This window comes from Lepisosteus platostomus, chromosome 10, assembly GCF_059453375.1.
Source record: "Lepisosteus platostomus isolate fLepPlt1 chromosome 10, fLepPlt1.hap1, whole genome shotgun sequence".
NCBI lineage: Eukaryota > Metazoa > Chordata > Actinopteri > Semionotiformes > Lepisosteidae > Lepisosteus > Lepisosteus platostomus.
This window is the reverse complement of record NC_142620.1, coordinates 12653219-12677576: the sequence shown is the minus strand read 5'-3', so window position 1 is coordinate 12677576 and position 24358 is coordinate 12653219. Positions and strand designations below refer to the sequence as shown.

Below are 24358 nucleotides of genomic sequence, written 5' to 3'. Positions count from 1 at the left end.
TCTATAAACAATTTCTTACTTTAGATTTTTTTATCGACGACAAAACACGAAAAAGCATTTGCACCAGTCTCAGCGTAATGGCAGTATGAGGGAAGTGACCTCCTTTTGACCTTAAAAAGCATTTGAGATGAGCATTGACTTTTGTTTGTATCTGCTTTGAGAAAGTTTTCTCTGTCCAAACCTCTTATCTCATTCCCTACACAGTGATCAGCGGAAGTCTTAAAAGCACTTCTTAAGGGGTATGTTCGAAGTTGCCGGACATGGATCTTTTTTTTCATTTAACTAAACATTGCGTGAAGAGACTTCACTTTTATTGATGTGCAAAACTATGATACACAACTGATTTTTCTGTAACGGACCTAACCCAGCATTCTCTAATTTCTCTTTCACTAATTGATTATTTTTAACTGAACAAATCTGCTTTTGTTCTTAGCTGTCCACCCCTGACTTTAAAGTTAAGGAATGAAGATTCGTGTGGCTGCAGTATTGACTGCAGTGTTGACTTTTTGTACTTGCAGTCTCTAGTGTTAACCATCCATTGCTTTTCATGGGATCTTGTTCATATATACAGTATATATGAACATTTTGTCCCTCATTTTATCTCTGCAGATAGGTTATTATTAATAGAGATTACGGTATCTTAAAGAGAATGAAATAGGAAGGCAACACACAGGGGAAATCTATAAATCACATCTTTATTTTAGAATAAAATGATCCAAAAGCTGAAAGGAGACCTAGTGGGTTCATAAACAACAGTATTTGAATAAATGTTTGGTAAGGGGACAGTTCATGTACACATTTATTGATGAGGAGGAAGGATCTTGATGGTGTTTTATGGTTTTGAATGCAGATCTCATATGCTGTGTGTGAGGATAAGAGTTGCCTTTTCTGCTAGCAGCGATATGAACATTGAGGATCTGTACCTGGAGGCATAGTGCCAAGCGGTAACTTTATACATCAGCTACTGAGTTGAATATGTTCAGAATTGCGTAATCATTCAGCTCCCACTGTAAAACTAAGCCAAACAAAATCCTCCGTTTTCAACGTCAGACCTAAAACTCCCTATGCTTTTTCTGCATAGCGAAAAAGGAATATGAAACTGATGTTAATGCCTGTTGAAGAAGAAAATGACAGTTTAGCGAAAAAAGAACATGAAACTGACGTTAATGCATGTTGAAGAAGAAAATGATAGTTTGACACACAAACCGGACTGAAGAAACTCTTCCCTTTCGGAATTGAATGAAGACTCTCCTGTCACCTCTGCCTGTGTTGCTCGGCGTGCACCTAGCTAAGGCCACATACATGCAGAAATGCCCGTGTAGTGCCGAGGGACGCAGGAGGCAGCTTCTGTGGCCAAAGCAGACGTAGGAGCAAAAGCCGAGAATAAGATGTGGTAACTTTTTTGTTTTGCCTTGTGTTTTTTCAGAAAATGGCATCTCGTTAAAAATTGCTTTCTGGTTTTGCAGCCTTCACGTTTAAAAGTGCCACTGCGGGGGGGGGGGGGGGGGAAGGCAACAAACTAGCCACAGTAAGAGCTGGGGGTCCATGAAGAACATGAAACTGATGTTAATGCCTGTTGAACCTTTCCTGTCTGCTTCCTGTTTTGAATGATGCTATGGCAGGAGGCTGGGATTCAGAGTGTGTGCTGGACTTAGCCCAAGCTGTTCTCTTTACCTGCAAGGGAACACAACCATGGTGACCTAATGAAAAGAGTTACAGCTTCTAGTTAAAAGAATCTACAGCGGATGTAAATCTGTCACTTTTAACGAGTGTGAAATGAAGCCTGGAACATGAATACTAGTGGCCCCGGTCAAATCTTTTGGCATCCGCTCCGCTGCTCAGCTCCGCTGATAAAGCCATGTCGTCTTCACCACAGCACCCGTGCCTGGTGCTCCGGGTGGTGTGTTGAGCGGAGACGGAAAGAGCTGGGGTGTGCGAGAGCCTCCTACCCTGCGGCCCGTTGAAGAGGTTCTGGAAGCAGGACCTGTGGAAAACGGGGACAGTCCAAATCCCCCCCTCCCCTTCCCACCAGGGCACACTGCGGGTATCATTTACGCCAATCCCACATTCCCCAGCGTGGTCCGAGACGCCCTTGTGTTCTTGCCAAAACCTCATCCTTTTGGGAGTGTAGCGCACGGAAATTGCCTTTTTTACAGATGGGTTTTAGTGATTGCTTGGTTTATTTTAGTAATGTTATGGGTGCTTTGCTAAAAAAAAACATTGCTGGCCATATCCTTCTTAGGTAAAAAAAACAATTGAGTGGTTTGGATATCATACGAAGACAAGGTCTGTAATTGCTTCTGTCATTTGTCTCCTACAGATCCCTTTGTCTGGCTGGTATTATTATTTTATATATTCCCTGAGGTAAAAGCTCAATTTTATGAGCATGATTCTTAGAAAAACTGCCTAATACTAGGCTATCTGTCCTGTCAGATTTTATATTTGCCTGAAATGTTTGGAATGTTTTCTTTAACAAACATAGCTTCTCCTAATAGGAGGTTCTTACAACTGGATCCATTTGTGCTAGTTCTGTGTTTGTGGTTTATTAGATGCCACTGATAGGTCCCATATGGGCTCAGAAGCTGAAATCATTAGACAGAGACATGTCTAGAGTGTTCAGTAATCTTTGAACTGCCAGCTACAATACCATAGTGCTGATCATGGGCTAAATAATTGCTTCAGCACAGTAGCTACTGTATAAATCTCATTACAAAGAGATGAAATGTTTGTTGCTGCTAATTGCCATAAGTCTGCCTTCCTACATTGTGACATGTCAAACCGTCTTTAACTGCGTACCTTCTTCTGAATGGATTTATTTTCTCTTGATATTGTAGATTATATTTCAGCTTCCCAAAGAAGGCTGAAGAAGGAGTTTAAAGATCGAGAAGTTGAGATGTCCATTTTGAAATTGACTCTCAAAATGATAAAGTTCACCAAAAGATACAGTACCTTATAGCTGAAGCAAATTCACAGCGATTTCAGGAAAATTACAATCTTTTTGTAAAATTACAAAATTGCGATCTTTGGCAGGCATACTGCCATTTTATTTGAATAGACATGTGTAGATTCATTATACTGATTAACATTTGTCATCAGCAGGAAGTCTAATGTGGACATCAAAGGCTGGTAATATGTGTGACCACTGTATCCACTGTGGAAGCTTGTGTTATCCCATTTCTCTCGTAGGGCCTGGACAAAAGTGTGCCTGTTCTCTGGTCTCTGAGCCTTAGATGCCACATGTCTTCCCAGTTCATGCCACAAGTGTTCAATGAAGCTCAGGTGTGGCGATGGGGACATCCATGACCTGTACCGTCACATCCTGACTTCACACAGAAAGCCACTGTTACATGAGCAGCATGAGGACATGTGTTGTCCAGGTGGGGTGTTTCCACTGCAGGATGAGCCTGCAGGAAAAGGAGCAAGTGAGATTCCTAGAATTGATCAATGTAGTGACATGCAGTCAGGTTGCCATCAATCACAACAAGTGAAGTTACATAAGCAAATTACAACAGTGTCTATAGCAACTAGACGCTCCTACCCAGACCATCACACTTGGACCTCCCCATAAGTTGTCTTTTGTGGATTGACATTTTGCGTGTCTGTGCCACACTCACTGATGTACATAATGGGTGCCTGCAAAAAATCTTGTTTCATCACTATAGAACATTTGAATTTGACGTCACTGCTGGCAAATCTAGAGTGTTACTCTAACTTACTGGTGGTATGTACAGTATGAAACGTGTTCTTTATATGCAGTTGTGTTTTTCTTTATTTTCACCAGGCCCTATATTCAACAGGTTAAATCACCCCTTTACCTTTATCCAGCCATCTCTCTGATTTTGCAGGTGAATTTGTATGCAACAGTAGAATACCACTTGAGTGGCACAGTCAGTCATGAATAATCCGAAGGAGAGGGACCCAAAAATGTAATTCTTGAGAAAATGTTTTTAATGCTGCTAGATGATTGTTGAACTACGCAGGACAGTAGTCCAATTGCATACATACTATACCTCGTACCATTAAAATGTTAGAGGGGGGTGTTAGTTTATTATAATGCTTTTAAAAAAGTGAGATTTATCACTGTACAGTAATTTTATGTTCTCTTTTGATACCCTGAAGATGGACATCTTTCTCACTTTTATTCAACTCCTTTTGTTAGACTTCTGAGTCGGTGATGCACTGAATTCTGTTTTTTTTCTATCAGCTCAATTAAGAAGCAATCTAATCTTGCTGAGCCAGTCTTGAGTGAACTAATTACAGTTTTTAGTGTAATGTGTTACGTGACAGCTGGTTTTGTATTGTCTTTGTTTCTGGAAATTCAGAAGTATGAGGTATTTATTCAGACCTAAGTAGAGAGTGACTATTTGAATACAGGTTAGAAAATAAAAGGGCTGAGTGCTTAATCTCCTCTGGTGGGAATGTTTTTACTGCGTGTTTGAACCTGTCGACACTCACCAGATGCTTACATCTAATCATTTTCTACTCATCACTGATTATTGAAAGGTAATGGAGCTAATAATTTAATGATTTGCAAACGGAATGTCCTTATTCATATAAACTGACACTGCCCATTATACCTGCTTAGATCAGTGGTGGGCAACAGTGCTCTAGGTACTGTTGGCGTCTTTGAATCATTGCTAAAGTATTTTAAAAATTAGCAATTTCTTAACCAACTAATTATGTTAATGAAGTAACTGAGCTCCAGTGAAACAAAAACAAGATAGAGAATGAAGGAAATCTGTACTTTTACTCTCTACTAAAACCTTTATTCTTAAATATCTACTGAATATAAAATATCTAGAACAGGTATTTCAAACTGAAAGTATTGAGGCTGTGAAACTGTAGATGATCCTGTTTAACAGTGCCACACTAGTTTACTGAGTTCGATTTAAATAGCTTTCATTTTGCATGATTGCAGCATGGCAATGTTACAGAATCTGAAAATTGCAACACATGTTACAGCCCCTGTTTCCTCCCAGTAATTAACCCTGGCACATTACAAATAACTGTGGAGGTGGCCTAAACCCCTTGCACTCAAATACCACCGGAAGTGTGGGTTTTAGGACAAATCTAGTCCCAATTGAACAGGATGTTGCAGCTGTCTAATTGTGGAAAAACTTTTTTTTTTTTGGTGTGTGTGGATAGGAGAAATCCCAACCTTTTTTCAGAAAGCAGTCGAGTCTTCCAAGGGAACACGAATGACAAATGCATGCCGGGCAGAGCGAGAGATGATGAGGTGTTTGAGAATTCCCTTCCTTTCCTGGCGTCCGGCTGAATTTTTCCCTGCCCTAGAGAGTCCAGATCAGCTCCACTGTCATTCCATCGCTCAGCCCGATATTTGTTTTTGCATGGATGCACACTTCAGTTGGATTTCAGAGTGAAAGTCCTGGATGTTTGTAAACTGTAACAGTGTTCCCATGGTATCCTGGCCAGTCACCAGTTACCGGAATCGGGATTGGAAACTGAAAGGCAGCAGAGCATGACAGAAGCATTGTTGTGTCTGTGCTCTCATCTCGTTCTTTCTCACCCCGTCTTATTCCCGGTTTGAAGGTTTGAACTGGTGACCTAGCCACATGGGCAGCACAGCTGTATAAACAATGGCCTCACTGTGGCTGGTTAGTGTTAATTTTTTCATTTATTCATCTGCACTTATTTTTAGAAATGTGCGATTGCAGAGCTGGCACGTGATCTGGTGATCACCTTATAGTGTGATTGTGGTGTGTGAGAGTGGAGGGAAGGAGTTACGTAAGTGATTGTGTAATGTGCTTGGTGTAAAGAACTCTTAAGGGAGAGGAGTTCCCCCTTGTTTTGAAGTTTTTGAAGTGTTTCCATGTCAAAGAGGGTAGTTATGAAATGAACGGCTCCACACATCTGAAGGGGAGTCGGTGTGAATCTCTCAAATTCATTCAGCGGTCATGATAATTACAGGCTCCAACCGCCTTGATAAGAACTTAAACAATGTCTTAACAGACAACTAGAGATCAGGTATTCTCTCATAGGCAATTAAGTGATGCATCAGATGGATTAAAGAAGGACCCTACAGAAGCAGAGCTGAAAACCATCGTTCTGCAGAACACTGTCTCCTGTCCCCTGTTAATGGGGCATGGATTGGGAAATTCTAGTCCAAGTGGAAGAGTGTTACCTACTGGCCCACCAACACTACTTACAAGAAAGGAGCATAGCCAGGAATTGATTTTTGGGTGGGCCTGTGCAAAAGTGGGTGGCCTGGGCTCTAACTGACCGTCCTGCCAGCATAGGGGCACCCCTCCAATTTACCATGCAATCTTCGAGCAGTATAATCAAACAGCAGAATTAGCTGAACCTTGTATATACATACAAACCGGTCTCATTCGTTAGTGCTACTGTACGTTTGCTGCTTTCGTTCCTAAGATATATAGCGCCTTGTTTTTCCGGTGATCACGTGACCATGCACGGTGCCTTTGAACTCCAGTGACCCCCGTCTGCCGAGTTCAAGCGTCTGTTACCGGTGCGAGAGTAACAGTTCTGCAATTGTGTTCCTCTGTTTGCCCGAGTGGGGGGCGGCGGTGGGTTTTGCATTTAATATCGGTGTCTTTTGTGCGTTTGTGTGAGCAGGAAAATTAAATTTTTCACATACCCTAATCAGAAGAGTTGCGGGTGTCGTCTAAAAAAGCGAACACTAGAAAACAATTGCATGTTCTTACCAAGAGGCTTTAACGAGCACGTCTTAATACTTAGTAGCGGTGCGCCTTTTTAAAAATCTGAAGAAGTGATCAGTTTCTCACCGTCTTTGAGACATACTATGAGGTATAGGTGCCTGTGTTACTTCCTCAGGTGAAGTCGAGTCTTCTGCAGTCTGCAACGTAATGACCCGGACATGTTTGCTTGTCCTGCTCCATGAAGTTGCCCACCCAACCGTCAAACAGCACAAACGGTGAAACTCACCGCAATCGTTAGTGCTGCGTTTGTGCCGGTTTGTGTCGCTGTAAGTAGCGTTTTGTGCTGCTTTCGTTTCCGAGATATAGCGCCTTGTTTTTTCTGGTAATCACTTGACTATCTACAAGGAAGTTTACAGGTATCAGCAAACTCGGCAATTTGTTTTCCGAGTCTGTCTGGTCGGGTGGGGTGGATGTTTCAATATATTTCAATAGAGCGCCTTCTTTTCCTGGCTGTGACGTCACTAAGCAAAGTCACGACCACCAGATCTTCCAGTTGTGATCTTTTGATCAGTTGACCCCAGACTTTGCAGCCTTTACACGAATAAACAGTTTTACATTTAGGGAGGAGTTACTATGTTAGTTCATTGGGTTCTCGAAAATGTATTGCTTGCGTACTCCTTTCATTGGTGAAGAGACACTAATTTCCAAATTACCGCTGGTACAACACGAGAGCCCATATTCACATTTTTAGGTATTAGTTTCAAGATCGATATAATTTAACAATAAAAAACAAAATTGAAAGCACGAGCATAATAATATAATGATCATTTACATTTCTATTCATTTTTTTAAGTACAAAGCAGAAGGTGTTTCCCCTACCTTAAACATACGATTAAAATTGTTCAAATACCATGTATTCATTACAGAAACCAGCGGAAACGGTTAAATTGCAAATAAAAAAATATTTATTTCGAAGGGATATTGTGAAACAATTAAGACGTTAAAAAATAAGCCAATGTAGTTATTTTGCAAATAAGTAAAGCATTATAAAAATAGCTTCTCATTGACAGTAAACAAGCCGATCCACTCGGCGCTGCTAGCGTGAACAGCTCTCAGACCCGTGATTGGCTAAAACCCCGAACAGTTCGGGCCGCGATTGGGTGAAGAGTGAGAATCGACACTCTGATTGGGTAAAGCGCAACAGCGGAAGTTCTGTGTGTACCGTGTGGTGCTGTATGAGCACGCTGGATATACAGCAACACATCCAATCATTTCAAGTTACTGATCAATCTAAGAGAAGTCGCACTGAGGTCAAAACTGAATAGCAGACAAAGAATGTCATGGCATCCACAGCGCGGTCACGACTACGATAGCATATCTCGATAGGAGTGCGCGCACCACAATCACATCGCGATACCCATTGCGATTGGCGCATCACTGTCATGGCGCCATGTATCGCGATATGACATACACCGACAAAACGCCTACGCTCCATGTCGCGACATGAAGCCCGCATATTGCGACATGACATACCCAGCCAAAAACTCCTCGCCACCTTGTCGTGACATGAAAGGCCCTATATCGCGATATGACATACCCCGGCAAAAGTGCCCCGCCCCCATGTCGCGACATGAAGCCAGCATATCGCGATATGACATACCATGGCAGAAGTTCCCCGCCCCTGTGTCGCGACATGAAGCCCATATATCGCGATATGACATACCCCGACAAAATGCCCTGCCCCCAGGTCGCAATATATGTTGCGTTAGGACATACCCTGGACAGGATATGCTGACCCTTTATTGCGACACGTACTATCTGGGTATATCATGTCCTGATATGAGACCTTTGTTGCAACAGCGGTGCCAGGGTGGCATGGAAGCAAGGCACCAGTCGTGATATACACTGCCGCGATATACATGGGGTCCCTATCATGACATGCTGAGGAGCTCTTGTCGCGATGGTATTCCACAGTTACGCGTTTGGCAACAGCGTGTCACGGTAGGGGAAAAAAAGGAAAACGTACCATAGAAAATAAAAACCATGGATCTTACAATTGCGGTGATTCTACATACATTACAACCACAGGTTTATGTCATAGATGGTTAACTTGTTGGTATGCCTCACGTCTTAGTATTATTCACATCTAAGGAGGCTCATGTTTATGGATATTGATTGTCTTCAAAATGCTAAGGGTACGAGCTAAACTGTAACAGAGCGCTTCAGCTCGGGAGATGGGGTCACTGGAGGTCAAAGTCGCCGTGCATGATCACGTGATCACCGGAAAAACAAGGCGCTATATTTCGGAAACGAAAGCAGCACAAACTCTACTTTCAACGGCACAAACATAGCACTAACGAATGACGTGGGTTTCATCGTTTGTGCTGTCTGTAGGGGGGCCAACTTCACGGAGCTTTTACCTTGCCTTTAAATATTCAGCGGACTTGGGCATGACATACCAGAAGAACGTGCACGCACGTCTGGGTTTCAGAGGCTGGAGTAAATGCATCGCCCCAAGGGTAATATCAAGTGAGGTGCCATGAGAATAAAAACTGCGAAGGTATTAAAATATTAAGTTCTGAAGATCTTGTTTGATCCTTCATGATGCTTTTAAACTTGTATGAAACACACGAAATTAGTATTCTGTTTTCGATGCCAAAAGACACCTAATTTGGAAATTCGTGACTTCCCCCAAGACTTAACACTGAATTGTTATAGTCGCATTACAGTGCTAACCAATTCATCATACTTTTAATTGCAAGAATGGTCTGCTAATAAAAGCGTCAAATACATTCTTTGGATGTATTTTAGCTCTGTAAACGTCGTTCACTTAAAAATACTGTAGGGCATTTAGAGGCGATCTGAATAGTTATCTGTAAAATGCACACTCGAATCTAACCGTCAATATTATCTTAATGTTATTCATGCATTCCAAAACTTGTAATTTCTTTATAGGAAATTTTAGAACCTCTTCGTGCTTAACTCCTACAGGTCGAGCATGTATTGAGCTGCTACAAGCAAACGGGTGCACTGCCGCTTGCGTTCCAGAAACACTTGTATTCTGGAAGCCAGGCTGTACTCCTTAAAAACCCAAGATGTCTGTAGCATCTCATGTGTCTTATTTGTTTCGGGACTGGTCAGGTCATCTACAGGCGGCTTTTTGAAAAACTGTAGATATGAGCATTTGTTTTGCCATGTTGGCTAATCAACCAATAAACTAGCGCTAGATAGCTCTAAAAAAAATCTTAAATTACTTAAATTACTTTAGACTGATTTTTTTTGGCTAGGCCTAGGATCAATCGGGGCGGGTCCCTGCTTACAAGTGCAATCTAGATTTCCTCTGGGGTCTCCCATCTCAGTACCAGGAAGGTCCAACCTTGCTTAGTGTCAGAGATCTGACCAGGTCAAGGTACTGTCAAAAACTCACCCTTGCCAAAAGTGAGTTACTGTAGGTGATCCCGGTTTATTTTGTTTTGAAAGCTTTATTCATTATCCATCAAAGCAGATGTTCAACTTTAGGCTGACCTTTGTCAGACCACATCTCAAGGGTTTTTTTTAAAATAAAAATAACTAGCATTGCTGAACTTGGTCAATTCATAAACCCTTTTCTAGGTTTGTTTCTAGCCAAATGAGATGGTTGAGTTGTTATGGAATTATGTAGTGGTGCATTTGATGCTTTTTGAAATCTTAATATCAACTTTTAAGAAGGCCGTTTGAACAAAGCTATGGTGATTCACTGAGTCTCTAGTGGCACATTTGAGTCGCTCTGATTCAAAGTGTTGTTTTGCTGGTCTACTGTTTGATATTCTGTTTTTTTGTTATTCTTTTGCATGTTCAGACTTGCAAGTGCTCTCTCTCAGCACAATGCTTCAGTGTATTTGTACCCATTTCGGTGTGGATATGGCCCCAACTGGTAAGAAATTAAGAAACTTAATTTCAACCTTTGTGTACGATTGTGACCATAATACAGCTGTTCAGTCTAGAAACAAGGGGATCTATGAAATAACTAAACATTTCTTAAGGTCTTTATTTTACTAATATAGCCCAGGAATTATAAGACAGTAGCTCTTAGAACTTTGTCCAGCTGCAGGCTGTAAATGTTTCAGATGGAACTTGAATCTATGAAGTCATTAGGTTCCATGAAATTGAAGGAGTAGAATTTTCCTGCTCAGTTCCAGAAGAGCAAAGGACCTGGAGCATTGCTGTATATTCCCTGGTCAGAGAACAAAATTACAAGGGCTGCCTGGCAGTTGGCAGAGGTGTTGTCTGTGTTAAGCTGCTGTTGCACTGCAATTTCCCTCACGGGATCAATAAAGTGTCTATCTATCTCTCCTTGGGTTCAAATGACCATGGGTTGATGAGTCCAGATTACACTGCTGTACAACCCTATGTCAGTGTTTTTCAAAAAGTTGCATCCTGCATTCCAGCAGTTCATCACACTGCATCATTTGTTTTGGTAAACAGTGTCCCTTTCTGAAGTGATGCAGAGAGAAATTGTGTGTGAGGGTGTTGCGATAAGTCAGAATGCAAACATTTTTCCTTTCTTCTATTTAGTTCAACTTCACTCAGACACTTCTGTGTGTGTTTTGCACTCTGGACTTTGCAATCTGAAAATTGCATATGTCTGTGTTTAAGGAAGTGGGTTCAATTGCATTGGCAAACACTTTTCACACAGTTTTAAGATTGCGTTGATCCCCGTTCGTCACGGTGAGCCTTGCTAATCACACCTCTGCCAACTGCCATCCATTCAGCTCATTCATTCTCACAGGTCCATGTTGTTTCAGCTACTTCAGAGCTGTCACCTTCAAAGGCTGAATGAAAGTGTGAGTTGCCAGCCAAATACAATCAGAAAGCTTTCAGAAGTGTTAAATTAATCTGAACCCAATGTAGGGCAGTGGACATACTGTAACTATTCGTAATGTTACAATTCCTAATTCCTCATTTGACTGCTTCTTCCAGTACAGGGGAGCCAGACCCTATCCTGTCTGATAACGGGCACAAGGCCGGGTACTTCCTGGGAGGGCGCCAGTCCATTCCCCACACACACACACACACCAAATTTTCCCTAGAGCCAATTCAGCGACCAGTTTGTTTTGGGGCTGTGGGAGGAAACCAGAGCACCCGGAGAAAACCCACAGTAACACAGGGAGAACATACAAACTCCACACAGATAGCACCCCAGGTCCGGAATTGAACCCAGGACCCCAGCTTTGCCAGTCACCAGTACTACTCACTGCGGCGCTACACTCTGATAATGCTTTGCTCCATTTAAATACTTCTGTGCTGTACTGCAGTCAGATGCAACTTTTAAAAAAAGTTAGCATGAAAGATTGACAGTCTTTACCAAACAACTTTGAAAATGTAGTACTGTAATGACATGTAAAACATATGAGGCTACCGTACATTAGTCAAGCCTATTGCATAACCGCTGCAGTTGCATGTCAACAGGATGGTATTGAGTAATGCTTATTCTGCGCAGCAAAATCATTTTTAGGGAATGTTTATTTGAAACAAAAGTGTACCAAGATTGTGTCTAATGCATGCTCAGAGATAATCAGGCTATGTTTAAAAAAAGGCGTTGGAACCATAATAACAGTAATCACAGCCTCTAGCCTAGGAGGACATCATCGTGTATGTCTCGGTTGTAGATCATAAGAAAATACTTAGCCAGCTTCTGTCTCTGGGGAACTCCATAGATACAGGCATAATGCTTTAGTTTGCCTTTTTCTCATGCTTTTAAGTTTTCCTTTTTCTGAGGCTTAAAATCAATAGCAACCCTGCCACAATGCATGTACTGTAATTTTGATACTGGATTCTTTATAGTTGTTTTCTGCCATTTGCCATATGTGAGCTACATATTAGGGCAGAAGTATTTTTGTAACACTCGAAACTCAGGCCTTGAACGTCCGGTGGCTTCCTAATTTGTCATTGCTGCCTCAAATTTAGCCCCTCTGATAGCATTCTTTATTCTGCATGAGAGCATTTCAGTGAACCTAGATGAAGTCCCCAGTAGCTGAGTGAAATATATACTGGTGTTCCTAGGATTCCAAGAGCCTTGACTGTTTTAACTATCTCAAGAGTTCGCCAAACCTTCAGACTGGATAATCCTACTTCAGTCTTCACCCCTGTTCTTGTATAGTGGATTAAAGACACAGATGGATGATTCTGACTTTGTGCTGAGCTCTACTAAACATTGTATTGTGCTATTGTGTGGTGCTACCTTAATGAAATTTTACCATGGTAAATTAATACATTTATACTTATTTGGTCGATATGTAGATTGTGAATGGGCTGAATGGCTGCCTCTCAATTCTGACCTACTACATGAAACTAGTAAGTATTCATCCTAGTACAACTAAATGTTCTGCATATTGTAGGTTCCTATATGCGAGTCCTTTCTGTTTTTTTAGTGTTGTTCTTCGGGTGGTTGCATTCATTAGTCAGCTATGCCTGATTTCCTTTAAAAGGGGGGAGTTTTGTCCCCCCAGTGTGTTGAAGTTCCTTACTTATGTCACAACACTTGTTGTTTTTTGAATCTTTTTTTTTTGGGCGGGATCTGTTTGGATTAATTGCTTTGAAAATGCAATGATCTGGGGTGAAAGCACCAGCCCTGTCAGGAACACAGTGTAGCACAAGCCATGCAGTGATCTGAACGTTCCCTGTTTCATTGTTGCCTGAAGTAGGTCAATGTCAAGATAAGTTACAAAAAGTTAATTTTCCCAGATGTCCTCACAAATCATGTCACTTCTGTGACCATAAAAGTAAAAGCTGCAGTGTTATCAAGGAAGTTGATCACTCCTTGTTTAAAGTCACGTCTTTAATATTTGTTGGCCCCAGAGCACCCTGTAGTGTGCAGTCCCTCTACAAATCCTGTCCTTTGGCACAGAATGTATCTTAATCACTTCTGAAGTCTTAAAAAAAAAACAGATGTTTGTCAGCATCGTGCTTCTGCAAGGGACGGATTTTAAGTTGAACCCGTGAGTCACGAGCTGTTTCTGTACGCGTGGTTCAAGTCGGTGTGTGTCTGTTTTAGTTTGCCGCGCTCCCGTAAGGAAACGAGCTCCGCCGGCAGACCAGCCAAGGTGCCCTGAACCGGTGGGAAGAGCCTGTCAGCTCCTGCCTCCACAGAGGTTATGTGCTAGTGAGGCTCATTATGCCGACAGGTGTATAATTACTCACGCCTTTCGGGGGCGACCCGTCTTGTACGCTCTCGGGTTGCGTTTGATCTTCCTCTCGTCACCTTTTTTCTTGGCGTCATGCGCTTCTTTCACATTGCAGAAGTGGAGCAATGGAAAGTGCGTTTGAAGCATCTCTCTTCTTAATACACCTAGAGCTCGAGCTTCCCCCTGCAGCCATAGCTGCGGCCGCAGCTGGAAGGGAAGAAGCACGACGTCATAATTATAATCATTCCCTGTGTTCATATAGCCTTTTTTGAAAAGCTGGTAAATATGAAAAGCACTTAACATATAGGCTTATGTGGACAAAATCTGGGGACGCCGTTTTGCACCAGCAGTCCCACTACACAGCTGATCAGGCAGAGAAGTGCGAGATAGCTTCTTCAATTGAATTAAGGGGTAACTATTGGAAGTTTACGAGCCTGTGGCAGGATAACCAACGTTAACACTGGTTTGAAAAGTGCTATAGGAACTTTAATAACAAAGTAGTCGGGATCTCAGTTTAATGGTTGGTATAAAAGTTGCCACCTTCCACAGCACCCTGCTGGGAATTTGTTTTTTGATGGAATTGTGCTCCAGAGGGAAGAGCACCACCTACTGGTCTACCAACACTGGTCTCCCATCCTAGTACTGACCAGGCCCAGACTTGAGCAGGAAGGAAGGTGCTGGGTCCTTTTTTTAAAACTAAAATAAGTAACCATATGGTTTTTAATTTCTTTACCAGATAAATAGTAAAAAGTAAATTAGAAAAGTGTGTGGTCCCTTTATATTTTTGGGTGTCTGAGCTCCTGAACTGGTTTATAGGATATAGAATTCCAGATACAGTGGACTTGTAAAGCTTATTTAATACTTTACAAGGTTTTTCTTTAGTGTGGTTAAATGAAGACTGTGAAGTTGTGGATGGCCTTTAGATTCCTGGCTACTAGCAACTTGACACTGGGTGAAAATCACCTCAGCATAATTAGGAAACTATTACAAATACATTCAGAAGGAAGAGTCATAAATTAAATTAAGAAGCTGTTTCTCCCAACCTGCCACACCTGTTAAATCCAGACAATCAGTTATCACAGTGTAATCTAGCTGGCTTGAAGCTTAACCACAAAGAAGTGCTTTTTCAATAAACCTGGCAGTTACAGTATGTCTAGTTAAATTCAATGGACACATTTTGGAAGGAAACAGTTTAAATATGCGTTCTTCCATAACAAAGGATCTGGTTTTCCAAAGATGGTAAACATGACCAAGACAAGTGGATTCATATTTTCCAAATTTAATTTAGTTTTTTGGAATGCATTTGTGCTATGTATTGTCATGTCTTTGAACAATTATGTATCTCAATTTGAGCATGTGATATTCAATGTAAACCCCTACAGTCTTGTATCAATGTCTTATTACTAGGTCCATTGCTTTACATCATTTAACATCAGTACTATCTGAAGGTTTCTAGGTCCTAATTGTGGTAAAGTGGAACTCTGTCCTGAAATTACCATGGCCTCTCTTGTCCCTCACAATAAGATGCCAGTGTTCCTGTTTTGTCCTGTCTTCTATGTACTGTTGTTTATCACACATTCCTGTATTCAGATCTCCTTCCAGGCCAGGAGAGTAGCAGTTAGAGAAAACTGTCCCAGCATAGGACGAGTTAAAATCTCATTATATACTAAACCTGCCTTTTACTTTGTCAAGATGCCATAATTACAATCTGCTTCTGTACGACTAATAACCCGGGGCGGTGTTAACACAAGTAATGTGTGAAAAAATGATTACTTAAACAGTGTGCTTCTGCTGTCTCCAGTGTGTTAGGGCCTCCTCCCTCTTGCTAACAGAAGTCGAATGCTATGGCAGGAATTCCTGGGCACACTACAAGCAGACATTATACTGTACGTGCTGAAAGATCAGAATTGCCTATTGTGTATGATTCACATCTCCCAGATGCGAACATCGTGAGCGCACACAGGAGAATGAGGAAGTACAGAGAGGCTCCTTCTGCCCACCCACCTTGGACTCACATGACCAGCACCACACCCCTGTACCAGAGGATCAGCACTGATTGGAGGAGATAATAATAATAATAATAATAATAATAATAATAATTGCTTACACTAATATAGCGCTTTTCTAGACACTCCACGCAAAGCGCTTTACAGGTAATGGGGACTCCCCTCCACCAATGTGCAGCATCCACCTGCATGCGCATCCATCAGCGACACCAACACGCCTGCACGGGCCCAGGCGTTGCAGTGTAGGTCAAGGACCTGGGTTCGAGCCCACGGCATCCAGGTCATAGAGCTCGTCCTGAGGTCAGGCAAGCACGTTTCCCACAGGAGCCACCCGGGGAGGCACTGATATTATTCTCGCATGAAGAAGAAGTAATAAGTTAGAAGTACAAAGAAGGAGCCTTCTGTAGTCGCATATATATAAACAAGCGGTCTTGACTGCACGTTTTTTGTCATGTGTTTCAACTTTTTGTAATTCTCAGCAGCCTTGCTAGCTTGCTAGTGGTCAGCATTATGATTTCCGTTGAAATTAAATCTATTAGCCCAGCTTGTGGTGGACGTTTGTATAGCAACTGCTCTACCTGATTTTCATGGAATGCGAGCACATTTTAAATATCCATCACGACATTTCACAGCACTAAGTGCCGAACGGCTGTGTGGAGATGTCTGGACTGCATTCTATTTTTGATCTGTAGCGCTTGGCATATTGTGTGCCATAGCAACACTGAGGCACTTTGATTTACTGCTGTTAATAATAACTGTACATTCTTATAGTGTGCTGTTACAGCTGACTTCACTAAGTGTTGAAATAGCCAATAGATTGGATTTCATCTTAATGTGTTCTGTGGGTAACAAGACCAATTGATAAACTGGAGGTACTTGTGTTAAATGTAAAATTATTACATTTTCCTGTTTTTCCTTTACAAGCTACTTAACATGATTAGGAATCACTGTATTTCCTAAGAGCTTTAATTGTAAAATTTGCGAGCCATTTAAAGCATTTTATATTCACGGGTCATTTGTTTGCCTTAATCGAGGACTGGAAAGTGAGGGCATTATGAACAAATAACATATAACATCACCTTCTGTGAGCTAGACAAAATCTGCATTGGATGCCCTGTGCATTGCCCATCGAAATGAATGTGAAAGTTATTTGACGAGAACAGCAGTTTTGTGACGAGGACTCAGGCTTGCACTGAGGTGACAAGTGACTGAAATCATAAAGATGGTGGCCCACTGGGCACTGGTTCAGCAGGTGGAGCTGATGTCTCTCACAAATAAATCACAGTATTGTCTGCCACAGCACCTTCCCCGAGAAGGCCGGCATTCCTGTACATAATGGACATCTAGCAGATACGCTGACTGCCTGCGGGTTGTTCACTTCTTTTGGGAAAACGGTAGTCATTTCAGATGGATCTTTCTTTGACGAACATGACCAGTTTCATGACTTTTTTTTGTTTGCTGTAAAACCCCCGTGAGGGCTTCGTTTACTAGCCCTCCAGTTATGCCTTATGGAAGAAACACCCCATTGAGCTGCTCCCACCAAGGTGTGGCCCCCTGGATGATTTGAGTACGCCCAGCACCCACCAGCTATCGGTGGGGAGGGGGAAGAAGGGACAGAGGGGTGAAGCAAATTCATAGATGGGGATTGTTAGGAGGCCTTGATTGGTAAAAGACACTGGGGTAACACCCTCACTCTTTGACTTTGCAATGGCCTACCTAGTCTAAATCCAAGCAAACCAGCAAACCTTACACCTTACAGTATGTAGCCAGTCAGCATGGGATTAACCAAGGCATGGTGTCAAAAACAGCTGTCGAATTAACATTACTAGCAATAGTAACAAGGCAAGGTTGATTATTATAAGTGTTCCATTAGGGTTATACGGTAGTGTTCTTAGATTTGAGGGATACCAAGGCACCTCTCTGTTCTGTGTTTGGCTCAGGTAATAGAAGGGTTTACTGAATTATTGGGCAAAATGAAGGCAGGGCAGACATGCTTGCAGGCTTTTCCTCTCATGGCCTTTTCATTCTGGGAGTTGCACTGTTTCATAGCAGCCTTTTCTTGGTGTGTTCTTTTGGTTAATGGTACAGGATGTGCTTTTACTCATCACAATCAAGCACTACACAGGCGACTTTCCTCTTTCCCACTTCCTCCACACCTGACCCGCGTGTTCCCTTGGTGGAGGGGAAAAGAGACGGTTTGCCTGGTAATGAGCTCTTTTATCCTGGGGTTGACTCTCGTAGCTGGGGTTCCTTCTGGTCCTGCAGTGGGGTCGAGTTAGACTGCGAGACAGAGGCCCAAACTGCGCTGGTCTGGTTTGTTTTTAAGAGACCAATTAGGACAATGATGAACTCCCTGAAGAAGTAAAGCAGAAGAAATACTGTACATGCCATGCATTTGAAAAGAGCTTGGTGTCTTGGCCTTTTCTGTTTGCCTTTAATGATTTCAGCAAGAATGTGTCTAGGTTATGAGTGCCTCTTAGTAAGAATTCCCTTGGCTGCTTGGTCCTAATGGCTCACTGATGCAATGCTGTGAAACACAGCCTTGCTAGGGGAGGGAGGTCCCCCATATGGCCACATTACCCGAAACCTGAGCCATTGGTTTCTCCTCAGCACTCCTGGAATTTACTGAGCTGTAATGGGCTTGCCACACTGAGCTCCGCCCTGTCCAACCAGGCGTGCAGGCTCCCACGTGATCGCTTTCAGCCTTTTATACTGCAATATTACCCACTTCTGCCTCCTAATACTACCTTCTTCCAAAATGACCTTCTCATCAAATTGCCTCGAACGGGCAGAAACGAAGCCACCGAAATCCTCTTCATTGACAGGAGAAAAAAATATTTCAGGTTCTGTGCTACTGATATAAACCTTCCATTAGTGTGTTTACAAATTATCCCTTTACCTTGCCTTTCGCTAGCTCTGATCTTACACATCTGACCTTTTTCTCTGCAAAGAGGCACAAAATTGTATTTTGGTTACAGCCTTTGTTGAATCTAACTTACTTCCCCCTGCATGGGTTAAACATATGACTAAATCTGCGTGGCAGGACAGCGATCGCACACTTGGTGTGTCTTGAACAAGCATACTACATTTCCTAACAGAAATCTTAGGTTACTAAAGTATAGATAAGCAATTTAGGAGGAATTCAGTCCATTCCTCATGCAGATGTGTGGTGAATGGGCTCTTTTGTCTTTCAGCCAAATGTTTATTCTACCATTCAGTTACACTTGCAGGCATTAAGTGTAAACTGCACTCAGTTAACTCACTTTATTTCCCGATTAGATATTTTTTGTTTTGTATATATGTGTAATAGCATCATATACATGCTTGCAGGCTTTCATTTTAGTAGCGCATTTGTAGATGGGGAGATAGTGTTTCAATGATCTGTACTTCACAGTGAACGAAACCCCCAGTCCTTCATTGTCGGTATAAAACGTCGATAATGGCAAGCTGTTGCGTCTCCTGTGGGAAATGCTGGGACTGTGGGTAGTCCCCTCTGTGATGGCTCTCATTTCTTAATGTACAGTAACTGTAGACACCCAGTGGGGGAGGTGGGAGTGGCAGCCCTGCTTTGACCCTTGTCCTCCGGCTGGTTGGGCCCCCTCTCCATCCTCCCTCTCTCCTTCCTAATGGCGAGCTGAAGCCTGCAGCCCCTGTTGACTCCCCCCTCACCCCACCCCCACCCAGTCCATCTTTCCACGCTGTATCCTGATGAAAGCTAATAGCAAATTAAGAATGGATCTGTCCTTTTAATGTGATAAGCTTCCACTAGCAGATAGAGTTTTGCATTAAGATAATAGAGTAGAATGTTTAGAAGGGAAAAAGAAATATTAATAGTATCCAGGAGACTGGTGATCATATGTGAACTGTGATTTTGCAGTACTATACCTATTGATCCCTGACGGGTTGCTTTTACCATGACTGGAGCAGGAGAAAGTCTTGGGGATTTAAATAACGGCAAGGAGATGGAGCGCGGCTTTTTCTCTCTTGCTGTCAGATTGTTTCAGCAGTCCTTTTTAGATAAGAGTTTATAAAAACTGTTTCAGTTCAGTTGTTTTTATTTGCTTGATAACTGTGTGTTTGTAACGAACCGCATTCAGCTTTGCCCCCTGCCTTCTTTTCAGTCTTGCTTTTTGCCATTTGGTTCAGGATCTGTACACGTTATCAAATGGAACGGAGTTACCGAGTCAGTACGCAGCTGAATGTACGCATACTCATGAGTGAACTAAAAAGCCACAGCATGTTCTTTGAATTGACGTGACTAGATGTCCTTGGCACATATGAGCAGAGAGAGTTCCTCTTTAGAGCTGAACAATGGATCTCCTCCTCAATGTATAACTGTACTTGTCACACATCATAGATGTGCACTGAGGTCTTTATTTTGCTAGACTCGCAATGGGTTCTGTGCATGTGTGTGGTTAGAGCTCTTCAAGCTGTGCGTAATAAGAATACAAAGGAACAGTAGCCAGAATCATCGCTATAGCCCCCTATCATTCTCATGTGATCGTTTAAGTGAAATCTCATAACCTGAGAATTGTTATTTTTTAATTCATTTTAAAGGACTGCCTTGGTTTTAAACCTGCAGTTTCAGCCTGTTAAGATGAAGAAATTCCCACTTGAGTGCACCACATTATGGCACTCAGTCTTGTTCGCTGTCCAGGGATGTGCCGTTGTTTATTAGAAGAATTTGTTTCCATGTCCCTGCAGTCACCTGGCCAGTGCTTCCTGGGTGATGGACTGTAGGTTAAAAGGCTGACTTCACAGGAATGTCAGGTCCTTTGCCATATCGGTCAGTAATGTCAACGTGGGTTTTACACCCTATTCATTGCAGATGAGCGCATAATAAAGTTAAAAACTAAAACTAACAGAGGGAATTAAAATGTACTCAGTGGTGCAGCACTGGGCAGTTGGAATCTCTCCACAGAGGAGCCGTTGGTGTTAATGGAAATGAAGACAACCGGGTTATCTGGTGCCGTTCTGGGTCCTGCTTCAGTTCTTTTCTCTCTGGGTGTAGTTGAGAGCTCAGGCAGCAAGGACTGACTTAAAACAAGAGTAAATAATTAGACTCAAAGTATTGCATCTAAAAAAGAACCCCTATAATATCTTCTGTACTGTTATGCTATGCAGCATTTTGTTCTTTTCTTCTCTGGAACACAGAGCGGTTTGAAAAGCTGCTTGTTGCCTGAAATGTGACTTCTCTGCGAAGTATGACAGTCCCACTTTGGCTAATACAGGGAGGGGTGATGGGCCACTAGTCTTTAGTTTTGCTTTACATGGTGATACAACAATTTTCTTTTAAAACATTTTCTTCACATTTCAGCTGCAGAGGGTAGTAACATTCCACATTCAATTATTCAGGCCTAAGTAAGAGATTAGCAACATGCCAAAGAAATAATTCATCTGCAGTAATGCAATATGGAACAGGTAAGGGTTCATTCCATGCTGAAAGGTAAAGAAAAGAAATGGAACATTTCTGCTGTGGTGCCTTCTTTAAATGCACTAATTTCCTCTTCTTCTTCTTCTTCTTCTTCTTCTTTTTATTCGAGAGAGAGAGAGTTAAGAGTTATAAGAGAAGAGTCTGGCTCTCACAATGGACTGGACTGCCCTGCGGAAATAAGGCTGAGCTCCGTAACCCGAGTTCTGCACCCTTAGGCCCCTAGTTTCCTGACACGTGGAGTCGCTCAGGTCTGTCGGGTGGCCACAGGAGAGTGAGGCATCAAGCCTCAAGGCAGCAAAGGCTTTCATGCGTAGTCCAGCTGACCTTCGACGCTCTTCACACATTCCGCAGCACGGAGGCGATGTGTTTTCAGCAGCAGCAGCAGGGACGGGCCTCGCTCTGCAGCCGGGGTTACTCCAGCGCAGCCACGCAAACCGTCGGGCATTGTTCCCCGGGCTGCCGTCTGCAGTCCTTTCTGTAGCTCGTGCAGGACCAGCCCCACAATAGCATCTCGCCAGACTGCATTCCAGCCAAGGAGACAGACTAATTAGAGCCATCTCCTTTCACTTTCTGCTGAAAAATCAGACTTCTATTTTTACGCGGTGCGTAATGCAAGGGAATCGAATGAGAGCGCCAGCGATGACAAAATAGAAACGCATGAAAATAACCCCTTGGCAAAGCGTCATGCTTTAAAAAAAGGCTATGACAAAGAGCTGAAGTAGGGGGGATGGTGTTTTTTCTTTCAACTGTGAAATAATTTGTTTTGTAATCAAACCTGACTTTTCTTCAATCACTCGGGGTCAAAGCTCGTTGCGAATCTTGCTGAAGAAACACACGACACTTATGCATTTAACACCTTGCTCTGAAAAGGCCATTTTCACAGTTTAGAGCAGGTGTAGATCTTGCTGTCCTTTACTTTATTCTTTCTGTACTGTAAAGCTGACACAAAAAAATGGCTGAAAGATCCTCAGCTCAATCAGCTACTAGTGATCAAACAGGCTAGATGAGTTGATTGGTCTTCTCTTGTTTGTATCTGTTCCCATGACTTATAAGAGATTAGCTGTTACTCGCAATCTCCGTTTCCCTCAGCGGCTCCCAAAACCTTCTGACGGCAAAGAGAGAAATGTTTCGTTTTCAGGCTGTGAAGACGGCACGCCCTGACATGTACTGTATGTCATTCTCCTCTGCTAGGTGCAGCTCCAGGTTCATCCTAATCTGTCGGCCAAAGAGGACGCGCTTCAATACATCGAGGAGCTCATTCTGCAGCTGCTGAACATGCTGTGTGTAGCCCAGCCTCGCACTGTCCAAGATGTGGAGGTACCTTGACTGGCAGCTTCAGAAGAGCAGGGAGCATGTGCCCTCAGCTGGCTTGGCCAGAGTTCCTGCCGCTTGCCTGCGGTGTAGACATTACTGCACCGGAATTCCGGTTGCCTGGTTATTTTCATGCTTTTCAGGCCTGGTACTAGTTGGTGTTTCATTTTGTTCACCAGACAATTACAATAAAGCACCAGCTTTTTGTTTATTTTAACCTAACTATCCACATTGTGAATACTGAATCCAACTTAACACTTTGCTACTTTGAAACCTACCCTCCTTTTTTTTCCTCAGAGGCTAAAAGGTTCCATCAGTTTCACTATAAATTGAGCAATTCAAGGCCTCTTTAATTTGTTAATCTACACACGCAGCTAATTAGTTGGAAGGTATCACATTAAATGGGGAAGCTCTGTTACTGGTAGTCAAACTGAGTCAACCATTAAATGTCAAAGTTCTTTTAAAATAATTAGCTTTAAAAGGTGAACATGTTATTATATTTTGTGTACAGAAAAAATATAAACATAAACTTCATACTCTATTTTATTTAGTTAATTTCACAATTTTCCAGTGCATGTGCATGTCTTTTAAGAGGCTTATAAAACCTAAATGACTCGAGTACCTTTATTTTTATACAGTAATTGCAGAGATATGAATGTGAAATAATCTTGTGAAAAAAAGATGTGAAATAATCTTTGACTGTTTTTAAATTGCTATGATCTTGGTTTTCTTGCTTAATTGTTACAGTTTGCATTATTATTATTTTTTAATTGTCAATTGAGCAGTCACACTCATGTCTGAAATTAGAGCTTTTTCCCTCACATCCCCACATTTAGTTTCATACCTGCACTTTTTTTCCTTGTTTTTTTTAATTTGGTAAAGCAGTCTGTTGGCAATGTCTCTGTTGTAATTAAGTCAGTTAGCCAAGTACTGACTTCCCAGTATTGGCTTCCATTAATAGCCTCTTGGGAGAGCCAGGTCTGTTCTGACCTTTGCCTTCTCAGCTGCACTGTTTAAATGCCTGTGACGGCACACCCATTCTTCCGGGTTTATAAGTTGGAATGGAAGGAAGGTTTTGTATCCGCGTTCTGTGTTCCCTTCAGGAGCGTGTTCAGAAGACGTTCCCCCACCCCATTGACAAGTGGGCCATCGCTGATGCCCAGTCGGCCATTGAGAAACGCAAGAGGAGGAACCCCTTGCTGCTGCCCGTTGACAAAATCCACCCCCTGCTGAAGGTATGTCCCCAGGGCAGCGTGGGTCTGTGGTGCAGCCACTGGTCAGTGCCTCCTTGTGAAGCAGACCTGGGTCTGGGGTTTGCTGTGATTCGCTTCAAGCTCCAATATGTACTGTTGATGATTTAGTACCCTTTGACACTTTGTGATAGGCCAGCTGTCTTTTCATGTGTGGGTTGGCATGTTTTCCAGGAGGTCCTTGGTTACAAGATCGACTATCATGTGTCCCTATACATTGTGGCTGTGCTGGAGTATATATCAGCTGACATCCTGAAGTTGTCAGGGAACTACGTGGGCAACATTCGGCACTACGAGATCAGCCAGCAGGATATCAGGGTGTCCATGTGTGCGGATAAGGTAGGGATTTGCCATGGAAAGGAAATACAAAAATATGTTCATAGGACATTGCATTTTACATCCTTTCTAGTTCTGTGATGGGGAATTATTGCTATTTTATTGATGATTTCTTACTTTAGTAAGTGAGTGAACTACATACTGTGAATATAGTGAATAGAAAAAAACTCCAAAAATAATAATACTAATGGGGAAAAACATTTGTACATAAAAATAAAAG

The 24358-nt window shown here is 42.3% G+C and overlaps 1 protein-coding gene across 1 annotated transcript in view; it reads left to right on the top strand.

Moving 5' to 3' along the window:
* The window catches only part of sos2 (son of sevenless homolog 2 (Drosophila)), a 53574-nt gene that overhangs the window by 2051 nt on the left and 27165 nt on the right, over positions 1-24358 (top strand). The window contains exons 2-4 of the mRNA XM_088648262.1: positions 22433-22558; positions 23656-23787; positions 23977-24141. Of these exons, the coding sequence (XP_088504388.1) occupies positions 22433-22558; positions 23656-23787; positions 23977-24141 (423 nt within the window). The remainder of the gene's footprint in view (positions 1-22432; positions 22559-23655; positions 23788-23976; positions 24142-24358) is intronic.